This window comes from Lutzomyia longipalpis, chromosome 3 (assembly GCF_024334085.1).
Source record: "Lutzomyia longipalpis isolate SR_M1_2022 chromosome 3, ASM2433408v1".
NCBI lineage: Eukaryota > Metazoa > Arthropoda > Insecta > Diptera > Psychodidae > Lutzomyia > Lutzomyia longipalpis.
Window position 1 is genome coordinate 24,098,699 of NC_074709.1, and position 19,704 is coordinate 24,118,402.

Genomic DNA, 19,704 nt, shown 5'->3' on the forward strand with positions numbered 1-19,704 from the left:
TATCCTGTCTAAAAATGATTTAAATCATATTGTACATAAATGAGATTAAACTTCCATCAAGTAACGTTTAAAAAAGATTGAAATCGTAAGGCAGGTGTGTATGCGTGAAGCTTTGATGATTCCTCTTAGCTACTGACTACCCCGCTTCGTGCTGCTGGCGAAGAGTGCGACTTGCAAAAGAAAAATCAGTTGGTGATTCACAGCAGTGCGAGTCGGTAGTGCCTCTTTGCGCGTCGTCCGAAGGTGTGTGGATATTATCTCTGTGTGTGGAAATTCCAGAAAATAAAATATCCAATCTCGTTGGACGTTCTGTGAGTGGTGAAAGTGTTGTGCATCAAATGGAGTACTCAAAAGTGCAATTATTGTGGATTTAGCCAAGTTTTGGAGTAGCCTTGCAGAGAAGAAATATCTCGAAAAACAGGTATGATTGCCCTTTTCCAATTCTTATATTCTTATCGTTGGCAAATATGTTTTTTTTCTCCCAAAGAGACAACCATTGACTCGTGGGACTCGCGGCATTTTATGTAGTGGAAATATTTACTTAAATTTGCAAATTGCAAAGCACAAAACGCACCTTTTCCTCACACATAGATCTATAAAGATCTCGCTGTGACTTGAGTGGTTTTCCCTGAAATTCCCACAGAAAGTTATTCATTTTACATTCTCACGCTAATATAAATTTTCCACCTACAAAAATGAGCTTTTCCTTTTCGCGGAAATGGTCAATGCGGGAAAGGGCTCAAAAAATATATTGTATGTTTTGCGCATTTTGAATGAAATGCGAAACACGAGCGCGATGAAAAAAACCGGTTGTGTCCAAAAAACCATCTCACGGCCTAACTTCGCTATATACATACATAGAAGAAAAATAAAAAACATCCAATTGTTGCTTTTTTCTCCTACTAAAAGAATCAGAAGAAATAGAAGCAAAAATAGAATTCTTGCTCTTTCAAGGGGATCCCCATTGATTGACAGTTAATTTGGGAGACTTTAATTCACCAATCATGCAGAAGAAACCGCATGTGATCTCCAAAAGATCCTCCTGTTTGTCTTGAAGTCTTTATCGAGGATTTTTTAAGGATCTATGAAGTCATTTTTTAATCTTCAATATTTCTTCTTGATTTTCAAGAGAAGAGATTTTGTGGTTTTTATACAAGTTTTAATCATACAATTTATTCAATAAGAATTAACCACGGAAATGTATTCATCGACGCCACACTGGAGATTATTTGATTTATCAGAGGCTTGTCTCACGTAGCGTCCATGAAATTCTTGGATGTGAAGGAACGGTGTAAAGATTTTCCTCATAACAATATCTTTGCAATATTTCCATGTAGAGTTTCATAAAGATTGCAATAATTAAAAGGAATTGGTGAGAGATTTTTTTTATATAATTCTCAGAAGAATTAACTTTGAGTGCTTTTTGAGTGATAAAATATGGGCGAGAATGTAATTTCATTTAAACAAGCAGATTTATGAGAAATTACTTCAAAAGAAAAGTCAATCATAACGCGTCCAGTTATTAAAGTTGGTATACCACAACGCGGATGGGTCAGTCTATGCGTTGTAATTTAATTTGTGAGCAGAATTAGTAGGCAAAGTTGATTTTTTTATGAAATTCATCAATATGGAAGATAAAAATGCTTATATCTTAAGTTCTATTAGACCTACAGAAATTTCTTGACTAGTTATGGAAAGGTATTGAAATAAGCTATAATCTGACAAATATTTCGATACATTTCAAGGTCACCTCCAGAACACAAAATGGCGGATTTTTGTTCTACCAAAACAGTTTTTGCACTTTTTGTCTTGAAGGAATGGTTCTAGAGGTTTCTGATGTTCTAGAAAGTTGTAGAATTTTGCAAAACCTTTAATTTGATACCAAGTTGAGCCAAATCGGATAAGCGGTTCAAGAGATATGGCTATTAGAACTTTTCAAATTCAAGAATTTTTTAAATGGCCATATCTTCTAAACGGCGACATAGATTTTCTTCATTTTCGGGCTGGTGAAAGATATTAAGTCAGGCTACAACATATCAAAAATTCAAGGAAATCTAAGATGGGGATTCGGAGATATTGCCCCTTAAAGTTAGGCAATTTTTGTTTTTGATTTTAGCGCCTCTTGCGGCCATTTTTGGAACTTGGAATGTTTTAGACAGTTGTAGGGATTCTCAATACCTTTCATTTGATACCAAGATGATCAAAATCGGTCAAGCCGTTCTCGAGTTATATCGAAAAAACACTTTTTGCTTTAGGCCGCCATATTTGCTAAACTGCTTGACCGATTTTCAAGTATGATTTGTTGATGAAAACATCTCACTGAGCTCTACAACATACTAAAATTTCAGACCTCTAGCTATAAGGGAACTGATTGACGTTATTTCAAAATGGCGGACGGCGGCCATCTTGGATTTTGAAAATGCAAAAAAATGAAATTTTACACCCACATTTCTATAGAAAACTTCAAACCTGAAGTCTCTATCTGTTACCGTTCTTGAGCTATAAGCCAAAGTTTGGGCCACCGGACGGCAGGCCGGCAGGCCGGCCGGATCAAAAATTTTCCACCACCATTTTCGTAATGTGGGATGTCTAAAACGTGCTCATACCAAGTTTGAGCCCGATCTGAGGTGGTCGGTTTTTCCGACGATTACAATACTTGGTATGCCACGATTGTGGTATACCAACTAATAGCCAATTTGGGGAAAATTTAATTTGAAAGAGAAAATTGCAAAAACGTATTTTTTAACTCATTAATAATTTTTGAAAGTTTTTAAGATGTTCAAATGTTGCGTCAATAAACTTGTATTTATTTTAGTTCCACACAATCAGTTTTGGATAAATCTGGATTAGAATAGAAAGATACGTAGTGAAGTATCAGAGTTCGGGGAATTCCAGTATTTTATCTTGTTAAGTTAGAAACAAAACTACAAGTGACTATATAGATTTTTTTAGACAAATAATACTTAATTTAAAGATCTTCCTTAATGAGTTTAATCGCGCACGTTTGTAGCAGTAATCACGTATTTTTTAATTGAAAATCATTACTGATTATTTACTGAGAATCGTCTCCTAGTTTAAACATTTTGTTGTGAAAATGCGAAAATTGCCCCAAATTTGCTAGTTTACCCCCTAAGAAACCAAGGGGGGTCATTAAATGACCGCAGCGCTAAATGTCGTGCAGCTATTCAATAAATAAATTTAATAAATTTTCCAGCTTTTGGAACCAAGTTCCTTGGTGATTTGAGCAGAAATTTAAAAAAAAAATACATAAAAAACATATAACATACTTTAAGAAGCATATAAATGTTTAAAAAAATGTTGTTGGTTTAGGGAGCCAGAGGACTTTATAAGGAGCCTAGAGAAGATACTGCCCCAAAACTCCAAGCTGAAAACTTTGTGAAAAAATTAACATGCTTTTGGGGTCACTCAACGACCCCTCTTGGTATTCAAAGGAAGTCCCAAGACCTTGGCTTTTTAAGAGTTAATACGAAATAAAAGTTATTTATATAAAAATAATGAATTTCTTGCAATTTTTAATTACTCACTCTAAAGGCTTTATTGCATTTAACCAAGATGTGTCCAAGAAATGTTTTATTTTAAATTTATTTCAAAAATTATCAGGAAAGCCAATTCTCAAGCGATTTTCAAAAAAAGAGTATATGCATTGACTGTTGAAAAACTCCCTCATTGACTAAACAATTTTGACCCATTTTATCTTGTAGAGAATGAAAAAATCTTAAGCAACCTTTATTTCTTTCTTTTTTGTGAGTTTTTTAGCTATTTCTTCGGCTTTTTTTTAATTTTCAAGAGGATAAAAGGAGTCAAAATTGTAAATGAGGAAGTTTTTGAAAGGTCAATGCATGAACTTCTTTTGTGAAGAGCCCCCAAACGCCCCAAACTCTTATTTTTTCTACTTCATTTAACTTTTATGTTCCTTTTATGCTCCAAAAATAAATAATGCAAAATTTTCAAGCCTTATCTGGTTTAATTCTTAATCTTCAATAAAATGTTTTTTTCGTTCTTCTGAAAAGTTAAAAAAAAAGCAACTTTTGTATTAAATACTTTGAGATTTACAATGACTCAGTCATAATATAGTCAAAGATATATACATATCTTATTAAGCAAATGTAATTATCACTCAAACATGAATTGTCGTCTTGTGATAATGGCTATTTGGGGAAATCTGAATAAAATCCAAGTTTTTTTACTTCAAGATATTTATTTATTCATAATATCCACCACAAAGTAATTTAGCAGAGTTTACAAATACAATTAGAGATAAGTGCGGTGTTACTGTGAGGAGGAAAGATATAATTCAATAAAATTGTTTTTTGAGAAGCGCTTTTTTATCCAATTTAGTTAAGAGCCGTATTAGCAATATGTCTTGCAAACATGGCTTCCTTAACACACTGTGACCAATTTTTCTTTAATTGATAAGGAAACTCTAATCAGTCTAGTTGATTGATAAGAAATTTATCGTTCAAGTATTGAGTTTGCGAGGAAGTTGGTTTTACTCATGGTCTCACGTTTGTGTGGTAGACATGCTCCAAGTATACTCGTACTTTGTGGTTTACAAATCATTCGTACAAATAAATTGATGCTATTTCGCAAGATTTATTGATTGCAAATTTGAACAAATTACATGGATTGCAAATGAGACACAAAATTAATTTAAGAAACTCGAATCTCTGTGCTAAATTACATACTTATCCAAAAGGCGATATAACTTATTTTTTCCTGTATGAAAAAAATAAAACTATTATTTGTGATATGAGATTATGAGTCACAAATGCGGGATTCAACAAAATTTTTCTCATGGTGGAATTTTTTTCTTCTGTCTCGCTGCCTCCAAGAAGCATTCAGTGTCGCAAAAGTTAATCAGTAAAAACTGTATAAAACAGACAAAAAGAGTTATATAAAAATGAGCACGAAAAGTATTTTTTTGTAGAGGAATTCCAAAAAATTCAAGCATTTGCAGGAAATAAAATATTGTGACTAGTTTTGTAGCATTATTTCGTATTTTCCAGTTGATAAACCAAATAATTGCTATATGAATTTCCAGTCTGTGACTTTATGCTTTGAATATTGCGGTGCAATCATTATTATTTTGGGAAATTTAATAATTTTAACATTTTGTTAAATTTCTGTTTTAAAATATTGAACTGATAATAGAAGATTTATTTTATTTATCAAATATTTATCAATAAACATTCAAATTGATTCGGCTTTCCCTCTCTGTGAAAAGCTTTTCAGGCAACAGTATAAATTTCCACTTGTTAAGGAAAGCATCACCCTCTTGTGTTTGTCTAAAATTAGGTTTAAAGAATACCACTTGAGTCCCATTAAAAAAGGTTTTCCTTTTAATATTATAAAAAACCCTTTTTCTCTTTTTTTTTTTGCAGAACAATCCGTGCGTGGAAGAGTGATTTGCTTGCGCGATGGAGAAGGAAAAGGTAGCTGTAGTGGTAGTTTTAGCACTTGTCCTCCTCCAGTGGTGTCCTGTGGCGCCTCAGACCCTCGTAAAGGATTCCCTTTCAGTGCCGTGTCCATATTTTGACACCATCAACATTACGGGTGGTGTATATGATGCTAATGGGAATATACTCTTCGATGGCATCTTGTATCAACCAGATCAGTATGGAACGTATGACTATGAGATGGTTAATCGGACTTTAAAATTCCCCGTTGAATCTCATATCCGGGGATGTATTTGCAACATTAAGGGGAATTGTGTGAAATACTGCTGCCCAAGGGGTTACATCTACAGCCATGGGGAGTGCAGTAGGTACAATGGGAGCAAACCCATTCTACTTCCAATCCACGAAGAGGATGGAAATGTAACGAATGAAGTGAATATTGAGGAAAGATTTGGGATTGTGTATGGGAAACCGTGTGGTGCAATGTACGATCTCGATCCAGATGCATATCCTGAGGAGGCGTATGAAATTCACTACAATGGACACCTAAAAGTAGATAAAGATTCGCCAAAGGACAAAAATGAGTACTGCATAGCACTCATGAATACGCAAAATAGTACCGTGGAGAATCCAATTTTGACTACGAAGGTCTTTGTCTGCTTTCCCGATCAAGACAGCGCAAAGTTCGTCATTTATCCAATTGGTGAGTTCTTTTCTTTCTTTCACATTAAAGATATTTTTAGCATAGTGCTTTCATTATTTTTGCAATCATCAGGAGATTATTGAGGAGATATCTCATCATTCGTGTTGATGTGTTGATTATTCTTTTGATAATTTCTTTTTATTGTGTTTTGCGTGAATTGGAAATATTTCTCAATTTTCTAGAACGGAATTTTGAGGCATTGCGTGGGGATACTTAGAAGCAAATAAAATGATTTAAATTGAATTAAATTTTAAGTCTAATTTTTGGTTTAAAAAAGAAATTCAAAGGAAGTTTGTGAACTGATTTACATCCTTCTTGAAGACTGGACTGACCTTTTCTTAATAAAAATTCTCCAATCCGTAGCTCTTGGAGAAGTACAGGATCTGGGTCGAAATTTTGGGAGAAAACGCAGGATTTTATCTCAAAGATGAATCCTTGATATTCAGATTCCCGGCTTCCTGTATCAAGTAGAAGTAAAGGAGCTTATTCATCCACTATATGAAAAACTTCCACATTCAAAATATAATTTTGACGCATTTTATTTTGTAGACAATAAAAATTCTTTGAAGAAAGAATCACAGCTAAAAGCTTAAGAAATCCTTAAAGAAATTCCCAATTTTCCACTGAGATCACATAAGGGATTCTCAAGAAGTTTTGGAAATCCTACAAGAACAATAAATGGTCAAAATGAGAGTATTTCGGAATTTAATTTTTTCAAAACAAAAATTAATTTTCAAAAATGAAAATATTAAATTCTAATCAACATTTGACCATTTAATGAGAATTCAAGAAGAATTTTAAATTTTTGTTACAAAATTGGCTAGAAAATCGCTTATTATTTGACTATTCCTAGAAATAAAAGGCCGGCAAAGATTGCCAAAAAAATTCTTCGTCTTTTATATTTTTCCCTTTAATTCAATTCAAAGAGTGTTTGCTAGAGCACAAAAACCCTTTGTTGACTCATTGATACGATCTTGAAAGAGTTTTCTTGGATTTTTTTTCAAGTTTCAGAATTTATTAGCTGCCTATAGAGAGATTTTTGACTCACAATCTTAACTTTCAGGGCCATAAAAAATACTTTGTAAAGGGATTCAGAGCATCGTCACAGGATCAACAGGTTTTGTGAATGAAAATGTTTTTCATAGATGGATGAATAAACTTCTTTGAGCTCCCAAAAAATTCTTTTTCTCTAAAAATTCACTAAATAAGCTGCGATCCCTTAAAAAGGATCAATGTGCGGCGTACGCATTAAGGGAAACGTCCAATATTACCTCCTCTTTATTTATGTTTCTTCCTGAATGAATTTAATAAATTATGTTTGGTTTTAGTGACCTACATTTATATATGTTGAAGTGGATGATTGATAAGGTAATTTCGGTTCCACCAAATTACCGCATTTATTACTATATCTTATCAAAACTATTTTCCCAACAAATCCACATAATCTATTGCATATTGTATCATTGTGATATTATGAATTTATTATTTGCATGTTGAGAATTTTTCTACACAATTATTATATTACAAAAGGTGATTGAGAAATGAGTTGTTTTAGCAATCCAATCATCCACTTTCACTCTCAACACGCAAGATTACATTCATTCTCTTCAATAAAGCACAATTCCTTCTCTTGGGTGTTTTTGCCAATATATAGCCTTCGTTTTATCCCCAAGAGGAGGGAGGTATGACAAAAAAAATCAATAGGATGGGCGCGTATTTGCCAATCATTCGCATTATTAGGTTGTTGTGCGATGACACGCAGCTAAAAAAATTTTTTTTTTTGCTACATGTTGGACAGAGGAGCATTTTTTTGTGGACAACATGTCTCTCCTAATTAATTGTCTACCTTATTTTCGTGCGAGCAATATGCGGATGGCGGGTGGAAATGAGAACGCAAATGAGATTAAAGGGAAATTAGCAGTTGTGGGTGGATGAAAATGAGAGATTTATCGTAAATTGTAGCATAACTAATTGGCATCCATGTGGATAATTAAAGTGTCAATTATCAGTAGGTCTGATATCCTCTTTCTCTCTCTCTCTCGTACTTCCTGATAAGCATAAAATAATATAATTGATCCTCAGTCGAAAAGAGTGAGTGTGTGCGACCCACCAACAACCACTTGTTGAGGCGACATTACATTTCGTCACACCACAACACAACATCATGTTGTGGTAGTTCGGATTCCACCTAGAAATGCTTAAAAAGGTTTATCTATAGATCAGGATTAAACTTTGTTGAAGATTATATGATGAAAAGTGAGAAAATTCACGTTTTTTTTAAAATATTTTACCAAACCCTTAATTCAACAAACAAATATTGAAAAAATCACAATTTTTCCGCTAATTTATCCAATAATTCAGCTGATTAATTAAATTACAATGCATTATCATGGCTAAAATTGAATACCAAATATAGTGTTATAAACACTGACTTTTATTTCCAAACACATTTCACACAACACCCACATCATCCATGCGGGTGCTCCATGCGATGAGTCTCCACTCATCGTGGGGGGCCACATAATTGTGTGTGGTGTACGAGGGGGTGATGGAATAAAAAAGGGATGAACAGTGCCCCAAAATGGGTGTGTGAATTCGATGAAATTGGCATGTGAAGAGCGACCTTTTCCAGTGCCATTTTCGCAAAATATTTGTCGAGTTCATTTGATATTCGAATCAATATTTACCCTTAGCGCCAACACTATGCAAAAGAACATGTTTTTTTTCTTCTTCGCTAATGCCATTTCATTTCCTCTGGGGACATTGTGTCACCAAAACGACTGTGAGCATTATGAAATTAATTCCCGGCTTTTTCACTTTTCATTTCAATTTCACTTGTCACACAATGCGTGGCATTAGCAATCACCCCGCAAGTATTTAGATGAGGAGCTAAAATGAGACCAACATGCACAAGGATTTTTCATTGTGCGTGTCCCATTTAAGGGAAGTGCTTTCTCTAATTTTCATATAATACGATCGACCTGGATTATAATGGATGTTGATTAAATCAACAAATAAATTCCACCCATAAAGCTGACTGAAAAGAAAATTTATGCAGCATTTTCCACGGGATAAAACTTCTTATCTATACTTATTTTTTTAATTAACTTCCAATTGGATATGTTGCAGAAAATGCCTTGTATGAAATAAGTGCGGGAGGGCAAACAACAATAAATTATCGTCTCCTGTCATAAGATCCTTATATGAATTGAAAATGAGGACTCTTCGTGACTTAGCACGTTCTGAGCTTTTTTCTCTTAAATTTATGACTAACTATGAGTTCTTTATGGAGCTTTATAGCAATCCTTGTTAGGAGTAAAGAAAAAAAACTTTTTTTTAAAGAAAACTCAGGAAATGTTTATAAAAAAAATTAAGTTTTATTTTGGGTTTTTGAATAAAACAACTTTTCATCAAAAATACATTGAGAAAGTCTTTGAGATTTATTTAATCCATTTTATCAGGTTTATCTTCTGACAAAACCTCAGATTAAGTAACATATTTTACAATCTTGTTAGAAAGCAATGCGATAAAAATTATCTTATCCATGATTTCTTTCTTTCAAAGTAAGGTTTTCAATTTTTATTCTTAATTTACATTGATAATTAAATAAATTCCTCAAGCATTTTTATGGTTGATTATAATTTTTAATATTTCAGTATAATTTCTAAAAATTATTGTGGATATTCTTGTTATGTCTTAGGATTAGTTTTATAGACATTAACCCTTAAAAATCAATGATACGTTTTCGTTTCAAAACTTGTTTTTGAAAATGCTTAATTTTGGTTTTTTAGTTTTAATTATTAAAGTAGAATCAATGCAGAATTATGTATTTATGATCCTTGAATATTTTAAGATTGCAAAAGACATCATCAAGGACTCACAGGTTCAGGATGCATGAAAACCGATCATTTCGATCTTGGGATTTTTGTTTAAAAATTTCTTATTTGAGCTCAAAGAAATACTTTCTTACGGTTCTTAACGAGTTAAACGCAAGTTCCTCCAAACTTAAAAACTAACTCAGGAACAAGCTAAAATTTTAATTATAAATCAATTAAATTAAATCAAATAAGATTCAAAAATGTACTGGTAAGCTGACCAAGCTTACGGGAGCTGTGTTTCTTTCAGTGTACCAATTTTGTGAGAGCAAACTAGAACGCGAATAAATTTAAATACGCGCAAAGTCGGGAAAAGTTGAAAAGTCATACCCTAAGAAATGTTTGGAAGGCCATATCTCGAGAACGGATCCATAGATTTTCGTAAATTTTTTTTTTGTTTGAAAGGTCTTGAAGTCAGCTATAACATATCGAAAAATGAAAAAAATTTATGTCGCCATTTTCGAAAAATTCGAGTTCGAAATTTTCGAAAACTTTGTTTTTGACTTTAGCGCCTCTTGCGGTCATTTCTCGAAGTTGCAATGTTCTAGACATTTGTAGAGTTTCTCGAAACCTTTCATTTGCGCTTGAGTTGATCGAAATCGGACTTGTAGAACCCGAGATATGACATGCCAACTTTGGAAGGCTATATCTCGAGAACGGATCCATAGATTTTCTTCATTTTTGGCATGGTGCTAGATAATATGGTCAGCTACAACATATCAAAAAATGAAAAAAATTTATGTCGCCGTTTTCGAGATATTCATCGAAAACTCATCGAAAATTTTGTTTTTGATTTTTGGCCCCCTAGCGGTCACTTTTGAAACTTCGGATGTTCTAGAGAGTTGTAGGGTTTGTTGAGATCTTTCATTTGACCCCGGGTTGATCAAAATCGGTCAAGCCGTTTTCGAGTTATGGTCGATTTTCGATGAAAAATTGTGGCGGCCATATTGACTAAACGGCTTGACCGATTTTCAAAAATGAGGTATCGTTGGAAAGCTCTTGATGGCCCCTACAACATATCAAAATTTCAGCCCTCTAGCTATAATAGCGGCTGAGATATAGCGAAAACAAAATTTTGAGGTTATTCAAAATGGCGGACGGGGGGGTGGGGGGGTGGATTTGACCTCATAATCGGATTTCTTCAGGTCGATATTTAAACTTTGCCGTTTACCGCAAGTCTCTATCTATCACCGTTCTCTTGCAATTTAAGTTTATAATCCGGCCGGACGGACGGCCGGCCGGAAAAAAAATTTTTTGGCGCATACGTTTTTTGGAATGTGGGGACCCTAATTCGTGCTCATCCCAAGTTTGAGCCCGATCTGACGACTTTCGATTTTGCTCGGTACACAAAAGCTGTGTCTGAAAGAAACACAGCTAAATCACTAATGGCTTAACCTGGTTTTGGTCTCATTACTAAATTGGAAAAGATTCATGGAAAGCTTATATACGTTTAATCTTTTATGATTAATAATTATTAATTTAGTTTAAAAGTTAGCTATTTTTTCTTTAGATCAATCGATATTTTATAGTAAATCTTGCATAATTTTTCTTAATCTATTTAATCTCTTTAGTTAATCATTACCTAACCTGATAGATACCTAATCTATCTTCATGCCCAAAGTGGGAACGTACAAGGTGGCAAAGAAGTTAGGTCCTAATTTTAACAGTTAATAACTTTTGATTGGATTGAGGAATCTAAAAATTTTGAAAAATATCTTTTTTTTATCTGAAAAAGATGCGTGAACTCATAAAGTTCTTTAATAAAAGAATTTGATTTATTCCATTTGAATAAAAACTTATTAAAACTAAGGCCTTATATTTGGGTTAAAATTGATCAATTTAGTATAGAACAATGATGCATCTTCCTGTGAAATTATGCAAAATGATTCATTCGCTTTTACCGGTATTCCATTTATAAAGTAAAATCATTGTTTTAAGAGAAAACGTGCAATTTTCTTTTGACGAAATGTATCAAGGTTTTCTTCCCCATATTATATACAAACTGTTTTACTACTGAACTGGCCCTCCTCTTCGGGGGGTCATTTAATTATTCATTCCGTGATGAAATAAATGGGGTGAAATCGCTAATAGAGGAAAGAAAGTACTTACGCAGAGAAAGGATGAAAAAAAGTGCAAAGACTCACGCAATGTTTTCTAAAAAAAATGTATCAAAAATGTATAACTCCACACAATTCTCACGCTGCTGGAAATAGAACAATAGAGATTTTAATATAATAACACAAACATGTTCTAATGCTATAAATTGTTCTTTTTTCTCTCTCTCGTTCGTAGGAATGCTTCTATCGGTTCCATTTCTCGTGGTGACGTTCCTTGTTTACGCCATCATACCGGAATTGCGAAATCTCCATGGGAAGTGCCTCATGTGCTATGTTCTAAGTCTAACCATTGGATACACGTTGCTCTCTCTGATCCATCTGGCAGTGGTTAAGGATGGATTCCCTTGTACCTTTGTGGGATTCACTGCGTATTTCTCATTCCTCATTTCCTTCTTCTGGCTCAATGTTATGTGCATTGATATTTGGTGGACATTCAGGTGAGATTTTTCTTTTTTTTTATTTCTCCTCTTTTTGGTATATAAAGGAAAATACGGAAGTATAATGTTTATGTATAGACTGATGCGGGGAAATTTTAATCAATGCGCGTCAGTAGACCTTTTTCTTGATGAGAGGAAATACTCCTTTAGATTTTTTTTTGTAAATATACAGAGAGAATGTCAGTATATAGGGGGGAGGAGGAAGATATGATGAGGCGTGAGATTATTGTTTGGAAATATTTTACACGATCCACATGGTGGATAGAATCAACAAACATTGTACCGAGATGCGATGAAGATGAGCAAATTCTCATAGATTTCTTCCACCACACACTCAAATCTTTCTCCACAGAGGTGTTCGAGGTATCCAAAGGGATGCTGATAGGAAAAAGTTTATTATTTACTCCGTCTATGCGTGGGGATGCGCCATCGTTATCCTATCGATTGCACTTACATTGCAATTTACTGATGCTATCCCGAATGATTTGAGGCCAGGAATAGGTGCTGAAACTTGTTTTCTCAAAAGTAAGTATATTTTAAGGAGAATTCAAATTGTATCATCTGTCTAATAATACAATAATGTATCACTTTGCACATTTAACGATTCAAAGTGAGTGATAGAAAGCATTAAATGCGGAATTAAACGCCCCTTTTCTCGTTTAAATAGACTATTTTGGGTATTTTATTGTTTTGTGCTAATTTTAAAATAAACGTAAAATATTTATTCAGTTCCAAGACTTTAAATAAAAATAATTTTCTGATTTTTTAAAAGAGTAAATTTTACTTAATTTTACAGTAAAGATTCGCAGTATTGCGTCTCTGTGAATTTCTTTATCACTAAATTTTGAGGATTTTCTTTGACGCCGGAAATGGCAATTTACGATTTGTTAGTGTGGCGCTATCAACCACAATTTAATCATTTCTTTCCTTTCTACGTGAGAAAATCGGAAGCGAAAACGAACGTAATTGAAAATTAAACCTTTTGCGTCCATGTGAAATATTTTTCGTCTTATTTTCGTGAATTTAATGCATTTCTAACTTGGAAAAATGATTAAATTCAGCAAAATTTAGGAAAGTAAAATGTTTCACGTTTGTGTCTACTTAAAGCCCAAAAAACGCTAAAGGGTTAAACAAAAAGGCATTACTGCGAGACATCACTGTAACATCTTCCTTTGTAACTTCCTCTGCTACAAATGCACTAAACTAAACTCAAACATTGCAGACTTTTGCATCGAGCTATATTTGATTTTCCATTTAAAAAAATATAAACCAAATATGTACAAAATATGTTTATATATCCCCTCCATTACCATATGTTTCAATTTTGCATATATTTTCCGATTATTTTCATTTCTAAAAGGTAGTTTGTTTACAAAGTTTGTTCCTTTTAAATTTTGCAGGCACAAAGCTGACAGAGTTCTTCTATCTCTACTTTCCTGTTATTATTTTAATATCAATCAATTTGATTCTCTTCGCACTGACGTCCATCCAAATAAGAAAGCTACAGAAGGAAACAGCGGCAATGAATAAAGGTGATAGTAGGAGATTCAATAAAATGGAAGCCGACAGAGATAGGTGAGATTTTTCCCTCTAATTAATTATTTTACAAAAATTTGTCACGTCTTTGGGCTCGCTTTGGTCTAATCATTAGGTGCGTAGAGTGTATGATAAATTGTGCCCGAGAATGAGCATAACATGACAAGTTTTTTGGTTTAATGGGAGTCACAGGACGTCGTGCCCATCCTTCGGTCAATGGAGCTTAAAATATGAGAATATTTACTGACATGAATAATTAAAAAAGATTAATGTTTGCCTATTAATAAAATTTAATACGAGAGCAAAATGCGATAATAAAATATTTTAGATTAATTTGAAATAAGATAAGATATTTTGCTAAAAAAAACTTCTTTATGCCCTTAAAGGAGTCTATTCAGTGAAATTGATGACGCGACCTCCATTGAGGAAATGGAGGAAACAAACGGAACTAATCTGCTGCATGGAAAACAAGCGTAAGACGGTCAAAACTTCATAAGAAAAAGCTTTTTTTTAACCCATTTCTGACATTTTGTCGCATTTAAGATAGATAAATTCGCTTTTTATTGAATCTGCTTGGCCATTTTGGTTCTTAATTCAGACTCAAAAACTTCAGCCATTAAGTAGATAATTCTCCAAAAACGGTTAAAGTATTAAAGTCGATACCTATTTACGTTTTCAGTGTAAATTCATTTTAAAATTTTTACATTTTGATGAAAATTTGGGGAAATCGTCTTCAAAGAATAAAGAAACTTTAGAAGGGTTAAATCAGAAGCAGAAAATGGTTTAAGATGCTTTTCCGAGGAATTATTAACGCTATTCTTGTAGAGCAAGAATCTAACTTACAAAGATTTACTCACAAAATGCAAACAGTTACATTACTATGATGTTTCTTGTCTCTTTAAATGCTGAAACAGTCGCCTTGATGTTTCATTTTTGTGTTTCAACAAGTTCATTTTTCTTTAAATGTTTTCAATTTGATCATTGTGTTGCATTTACAGAAAAATGAAAAAAGTCGTATAGAAAACATTCCTTTTACAAAAAAAATACCTGAAAAACATGATTGAAACATTGGCAAAAATGTTTTACAGAATTTAAAGAGACAAAATGTACAATGGTGACGTCATTGTTTGAATTTTTTGGCAATTTCCTAGCTGATCGCAAGTGGAAAATGGTACTTTAGGTACTTCTGAAAATTTTTCAATTCAACGTGTGATCTTTTTTTATAGGAAACACACCAATCCTCAAAATAGATCGCAAGACACGAGCATCGATGAATAGACTCCTTTTTAATATTTTAATTAATGCGATTAAATTGCACAAGAATAAATTTGACCTTAAAAAGATTTAAATTAAAGAAAAAATCTAATTTTTCCATGAACATCTTTATGAAGAAATTCACGTTTAAATATTTTTTTTCTTCCACCAAATAAGCGAGCTTTATGCGAGTTATATGAATTTAAGCAAATACGTATGTAAATAGATTTTATTAATGTCTTTCCTTTGTGTAATTTTAAATCCAGATTTGGTCTCTATCTCCGCTTGTTCATCGTGATGGGCGTCACGTGGACAATGGAAGTGATCTCGTGGCTGATTGATCCAAAAAGTTGGATTTTCTACATTACAGATGTCTGCAATTGCCTTCAAGGATTCTTCATTTTCATGCTTTTCGTGTGGAAGCCCAAAATTAAGAAACTCATCATTAAAAGGTACCATCTCTCTCTAATTTTCTCCATGCTCTGTGTCTTACTAAAAACAACTCCCCCTCCCCTAAAAAAAATAAGGAAACTTATATTGTTTTTTTTTCTCTGTGTATGCTACATTTTCTTTTGCGAAAAAAAAATTCCCAAAAAGAATCCTCAATAGAAAAATGAAAAGATCCCCATCGGAAATGAGTCAAGGGACAATGAAAAGTCATGCGTTATTTCGCGATGGTGAGATTTGGTGTTTTTGCATTTTATTTGCATTTTGAAGAGAATATTATGCGAGTTATTCTCTCATCTTTTAATAACATTAAGAATGAAATGTGAATTCTCTGTGGAATGTCAATTGGTTGATGTTTTTTTTTCTTTTAGATTATTTCTTGCTAAAAAAAAAATTGATTAGAATTCTTGACATTGTTTAACAAAAATTAACACGCGAGATTTAAGAGGTTTTGAGAGAGTTTTATGGGTCTTTAGTGATTTTTTTTTGAAAATTGTTTTAAAGCAATGGGGCAGTAAAAACGTGAGATATATGGCGAATTGAGAAAATTACTACAAGCATGACCTTTTGGGAGAAGTTTTTATTTTCTTCGTATTCTAATGATATTTCTTTTCAATTTAAGATGCAATTTGAAAGCGCTATATCCGTTTTAATGATTATTACACATAATATACTTAAGCGTGTGCCTTGAGAGTGGGGAAAACGATCACGTACTTAGCATTGTTAATTAATTCTTATTGATACTTTTTATCTCTCTATTGCTCTTGAAGATCACTCTGCTCACTCAACTCATCGGCTGCCACACAATCCACAGTACAGTATTGAGACAAAACAATAAGAATAAGAAAAAGAAATCGGCGGAAAAAGAAACAATAAAGGAGAGGTTGAGAATTAAAATTTTCTCTCATCTTCTACGACTGATTTTCACCTTTTTCCACAAATAAAAAAAAATGATTTAAAAACAAAAATTTAAAACGAAATAAGAAAAAAACGATCTCTTCGTGTCTCGAGAAAGATTGAAAAGACTTTACGAAACAGGGTTTAAATGTGAGTTAAAAAGAAGTTAACAAAACAACAAAAATAGTTTAATCAAATCACACTGATGGTAGATTTGTAGTTGAGTGATGGTAAAATTTACTAATTTTGGTAGATGGTTTTTCTGATTAAATATTCAGTAATTGCATACCGAAATAATCCAAATCATTTTGCCTAAAAACAAAAAAAAATCTTCCATAATTAACCCTTTAAGGATCCTCTGAAAATTCTAATTTCTTTGCTGTAGTTTCACATTCGCAGTATTTTGGAAATTTCGTTGGGAGTTTGGTGTTCATTTCTCTACATTTCGATGAATTTCTCTCTCTCTCCCGCAATTTACAAGCATGATCTATCCCATTTTTTTTATCGAAAACTCTTTGAGAGATCTTTGCCAATCATTATCATTTAAATATTTTATTTTTTTACAGAGAATTTTCATTAATTTATTATTTAAATTTGTTTCATTTAAAAATAAAAACAGATACAGGTCTTATCGGGGTCTCCCGGTGTCCAGTAAAACATCCCGATCGAGTACCAGGACGAGCACATCTCATGTTTCAATGGCTGCCACATCATCCAACAATCGATATGGTATGAGTACGAAGTCGAATAATAATTCAGTGTCGGAGAAGTCTCACTTCATGACAGAAATTGGAGACTGAGCGCTTCCCATTGAGGGCAGTTTGAAGCAAAAAAAAAGAATTCTGGGACAGGATACTCCAAAAAAAACTAAGAGGCCATCACTTTGTCTATAAATATTAAGTTCTTTATGCCAAAAAGTTAAAAACCATCGTTTTAATAATTATTTTTAATGCAAATTTCCAGAGATTGAGGCAGAAATTAAGCAAAGAAGCGTAATTTTTTCTAGAATTTTATTTTTATTGTAATTTTTATTCGCTCAATGTGCTTCTTTTTGGATCAAATATGATTGATGATATTACTGTGAGAAATAAAAAGAAAGTAACTCCGGGTGGTGAAGGAAAAAGGAATTTATTCAATTTGCACTATAATAAAAAGAAAAATTCTTATTAGTGTTGCAATTAAAAGGTACCATTTGGATGTAATTGATGGAAGTTGTGTTACCAATTGAGGGCAAATGAGAGATTAAATGTTAAGGGTGTTAAAGTGCTAAAAAGGATATTTAAATGATGCAAAAAGTTTATTTAACGGAATTTTATGTAAAGAATAAAGTATTTCATTTTTTTTTACACAAAGGCTACAATTTTATATTTTTTGTTTAGTTATTAAAAATCATCCACTTGGAGCATCACTGTATTTGTTAAAATAAATATCAATTTGTATAAAGAAGAATATTAAAAATTTTCAACTATCTTTTTTTACCAAAGTTCAATGCTCTAAAAGGTGTCAATAAAATCTTTTTTAATTAAGAGTCGATTCTGTCGAAAATCTTTTTTTTTATTACAACTTAAAGTTGTAAGATTTTGACAGTTGATATTTTTTAATCGTTCTATCCATTAAATGAAAATTAATTGTTTCAGAAAACAGCCAGAAAGATCTTTAAAGATCCCTGAAAGTAATTTTCTCTTAAAAACACTATTAAAGAAAAATATTCTGTTACATTTTAAAAGATCTTTCAGAGAATAAAATCTTATAACTGAAGAATTGTAAGAAAAAAAATCTTTTTAACTGAATCGACCCCAAAATTTCCTTCCCGCCCACAACAATCAATGAAATGACTTAATTTATCTTTGCTGTATAAAGAAAATTCTCTGGACTATACGTAGTTAGGGTCTGTTAAAATTGCTGATAATTCTATGTAATTGTTAATAATGTAAGATTTAATATTAATATACAATTTGTGTCGCTTTAAGAATGAATTTGATGTGTTTTTGATTGATTTCTTTTTCATAGTAAGACATCGATTTATTTATTAGGCTTGATTCTGTTGAAAATCTTTTCTTTTCTTACACTTAAAGATTTTAACAGTTTGTTTTTGAAAAGAAAATTTTCTAGAATTTTCATTAACTTTTTCTTGTTTTTAAAGCACGCAAATTAAACAATTCAGGAAAACCAACCGTCGAAATGTAGTTGTGAGTAAAAGAAAAGATTTTGGACAGAATTGTTTCCCCGTTTTACTTCTTTTATTCATAGTCATAGTTATTTATAGTCTTTTATTTTAAGAGACATGAATTAGGCTGATTTTTTTTGCTAAAGAAAAAAATCAAAATCATCAGAATAAATGCAAATTTTAAGTCAAAACATGGGAATAGATACCTAATCTAAAATTCAGACATTTTTGAACTTTTTGATCATTTATTAAAAATGTATTTTTCTGTTAAAAATTTTGGATAATTTTCAATATAAAATAATAAGATTCTAACTGATTTTATTCAAGATGTTTAAGAGAAATAAAAGAAGAAAAACTTTGCTTTAAGATATTACTAAATATTTTTTAATTTTAAAATTTAAAGACTGAATTTTTGCGTTCTCTTAAAAATTCAATTTTATAATTTTAATTTTCACTCTAATCTACCAAATATTTGTATAGAGCGATATTCTTTCAAGAAGGAAAATTCTTATTTGAAAATAAATTAAGTGCAAATAAATAAGATTTAGAACAAAAATTAATAAATTGTGTGTTACAATATTTTGTCTATTATGTGCTTATTCTTCTATATACAAAATATAAAGAAGTTTTGCTTTAATTCTTTGCATTTTTAATTGTTTATTTATTAATTTTATTCCACCTTAAGAAGATCTAAAAACAATTAAATATTCACAAAAAATATTTAATGAGAATAAAAATTCGATTTTTTTCACAGGATCTCTGAACGATCAGTGAATTATGTTTTAGTCAGGAGACAATTTTATTTAGTCAGGACGATTATAAAATATCGGTTTTTTTAAAAATATTTTTAAATA

The 19,704-nt window shown here is 32.1% G+C and overlaps 2 protein-coding genes across 6 annotated transcripts in view; both read left to right on the plus strand.

The window, feature by feature from the left end:
- LOC129792881 (activating transcription factor 7-interacting protein 1) overlaps window positions 1–19,704 on the plus strand; it is a 481,750-nt gene that overhangs the window by 190,865 nt on the left and 271,181 nt on the right. The window lies entirely within an intron of this gene.
- LOC129792929 (G-protein coupled receptor Mth2-like) lies at window positions 181–19,487 on the plus strand. Of its 5 annotated transcripts, XR_008750857.1 has the most exons (9): window positions 181–421; window positions 5,403–6,120; window positions 12,288–12,549; window positions 12,902–13,074; window positions 13,950–14,124; window positions 15,606–15,791; window positions 15,937–16,016; window positions 16,557–16,833; window positions 17,303–17,416. XR_008750857.1 is itself a non-coding variant. In XM_055832349.1 (8 exons), the coding sequence occupies exons 2-8, from the start codon at window positions 5,439–5,441 to the stop codon at window positions 17,416–17,418; spliced, it is 1,674 nt and encodes a 557-aa protein (XP_055688324.1). In that variant the 5' UTR covers window positions 181–421; window positions 5,403–5,438; the 3' UTR covers window positions 17,419–19,487. The 5 variants fall into 5 exon arrangements, 2 of the variants coding, with proteins under 2 accessions (XP_055688324.1, XP_055688325.1); XR_008750858.1 differs by lacking the exon at window positions 15,937–16,016; XM_055832349.1 differs by lacking the exon at window positions 16,557–16,833 and having other exon boundaries at window positions 17,303–19,487.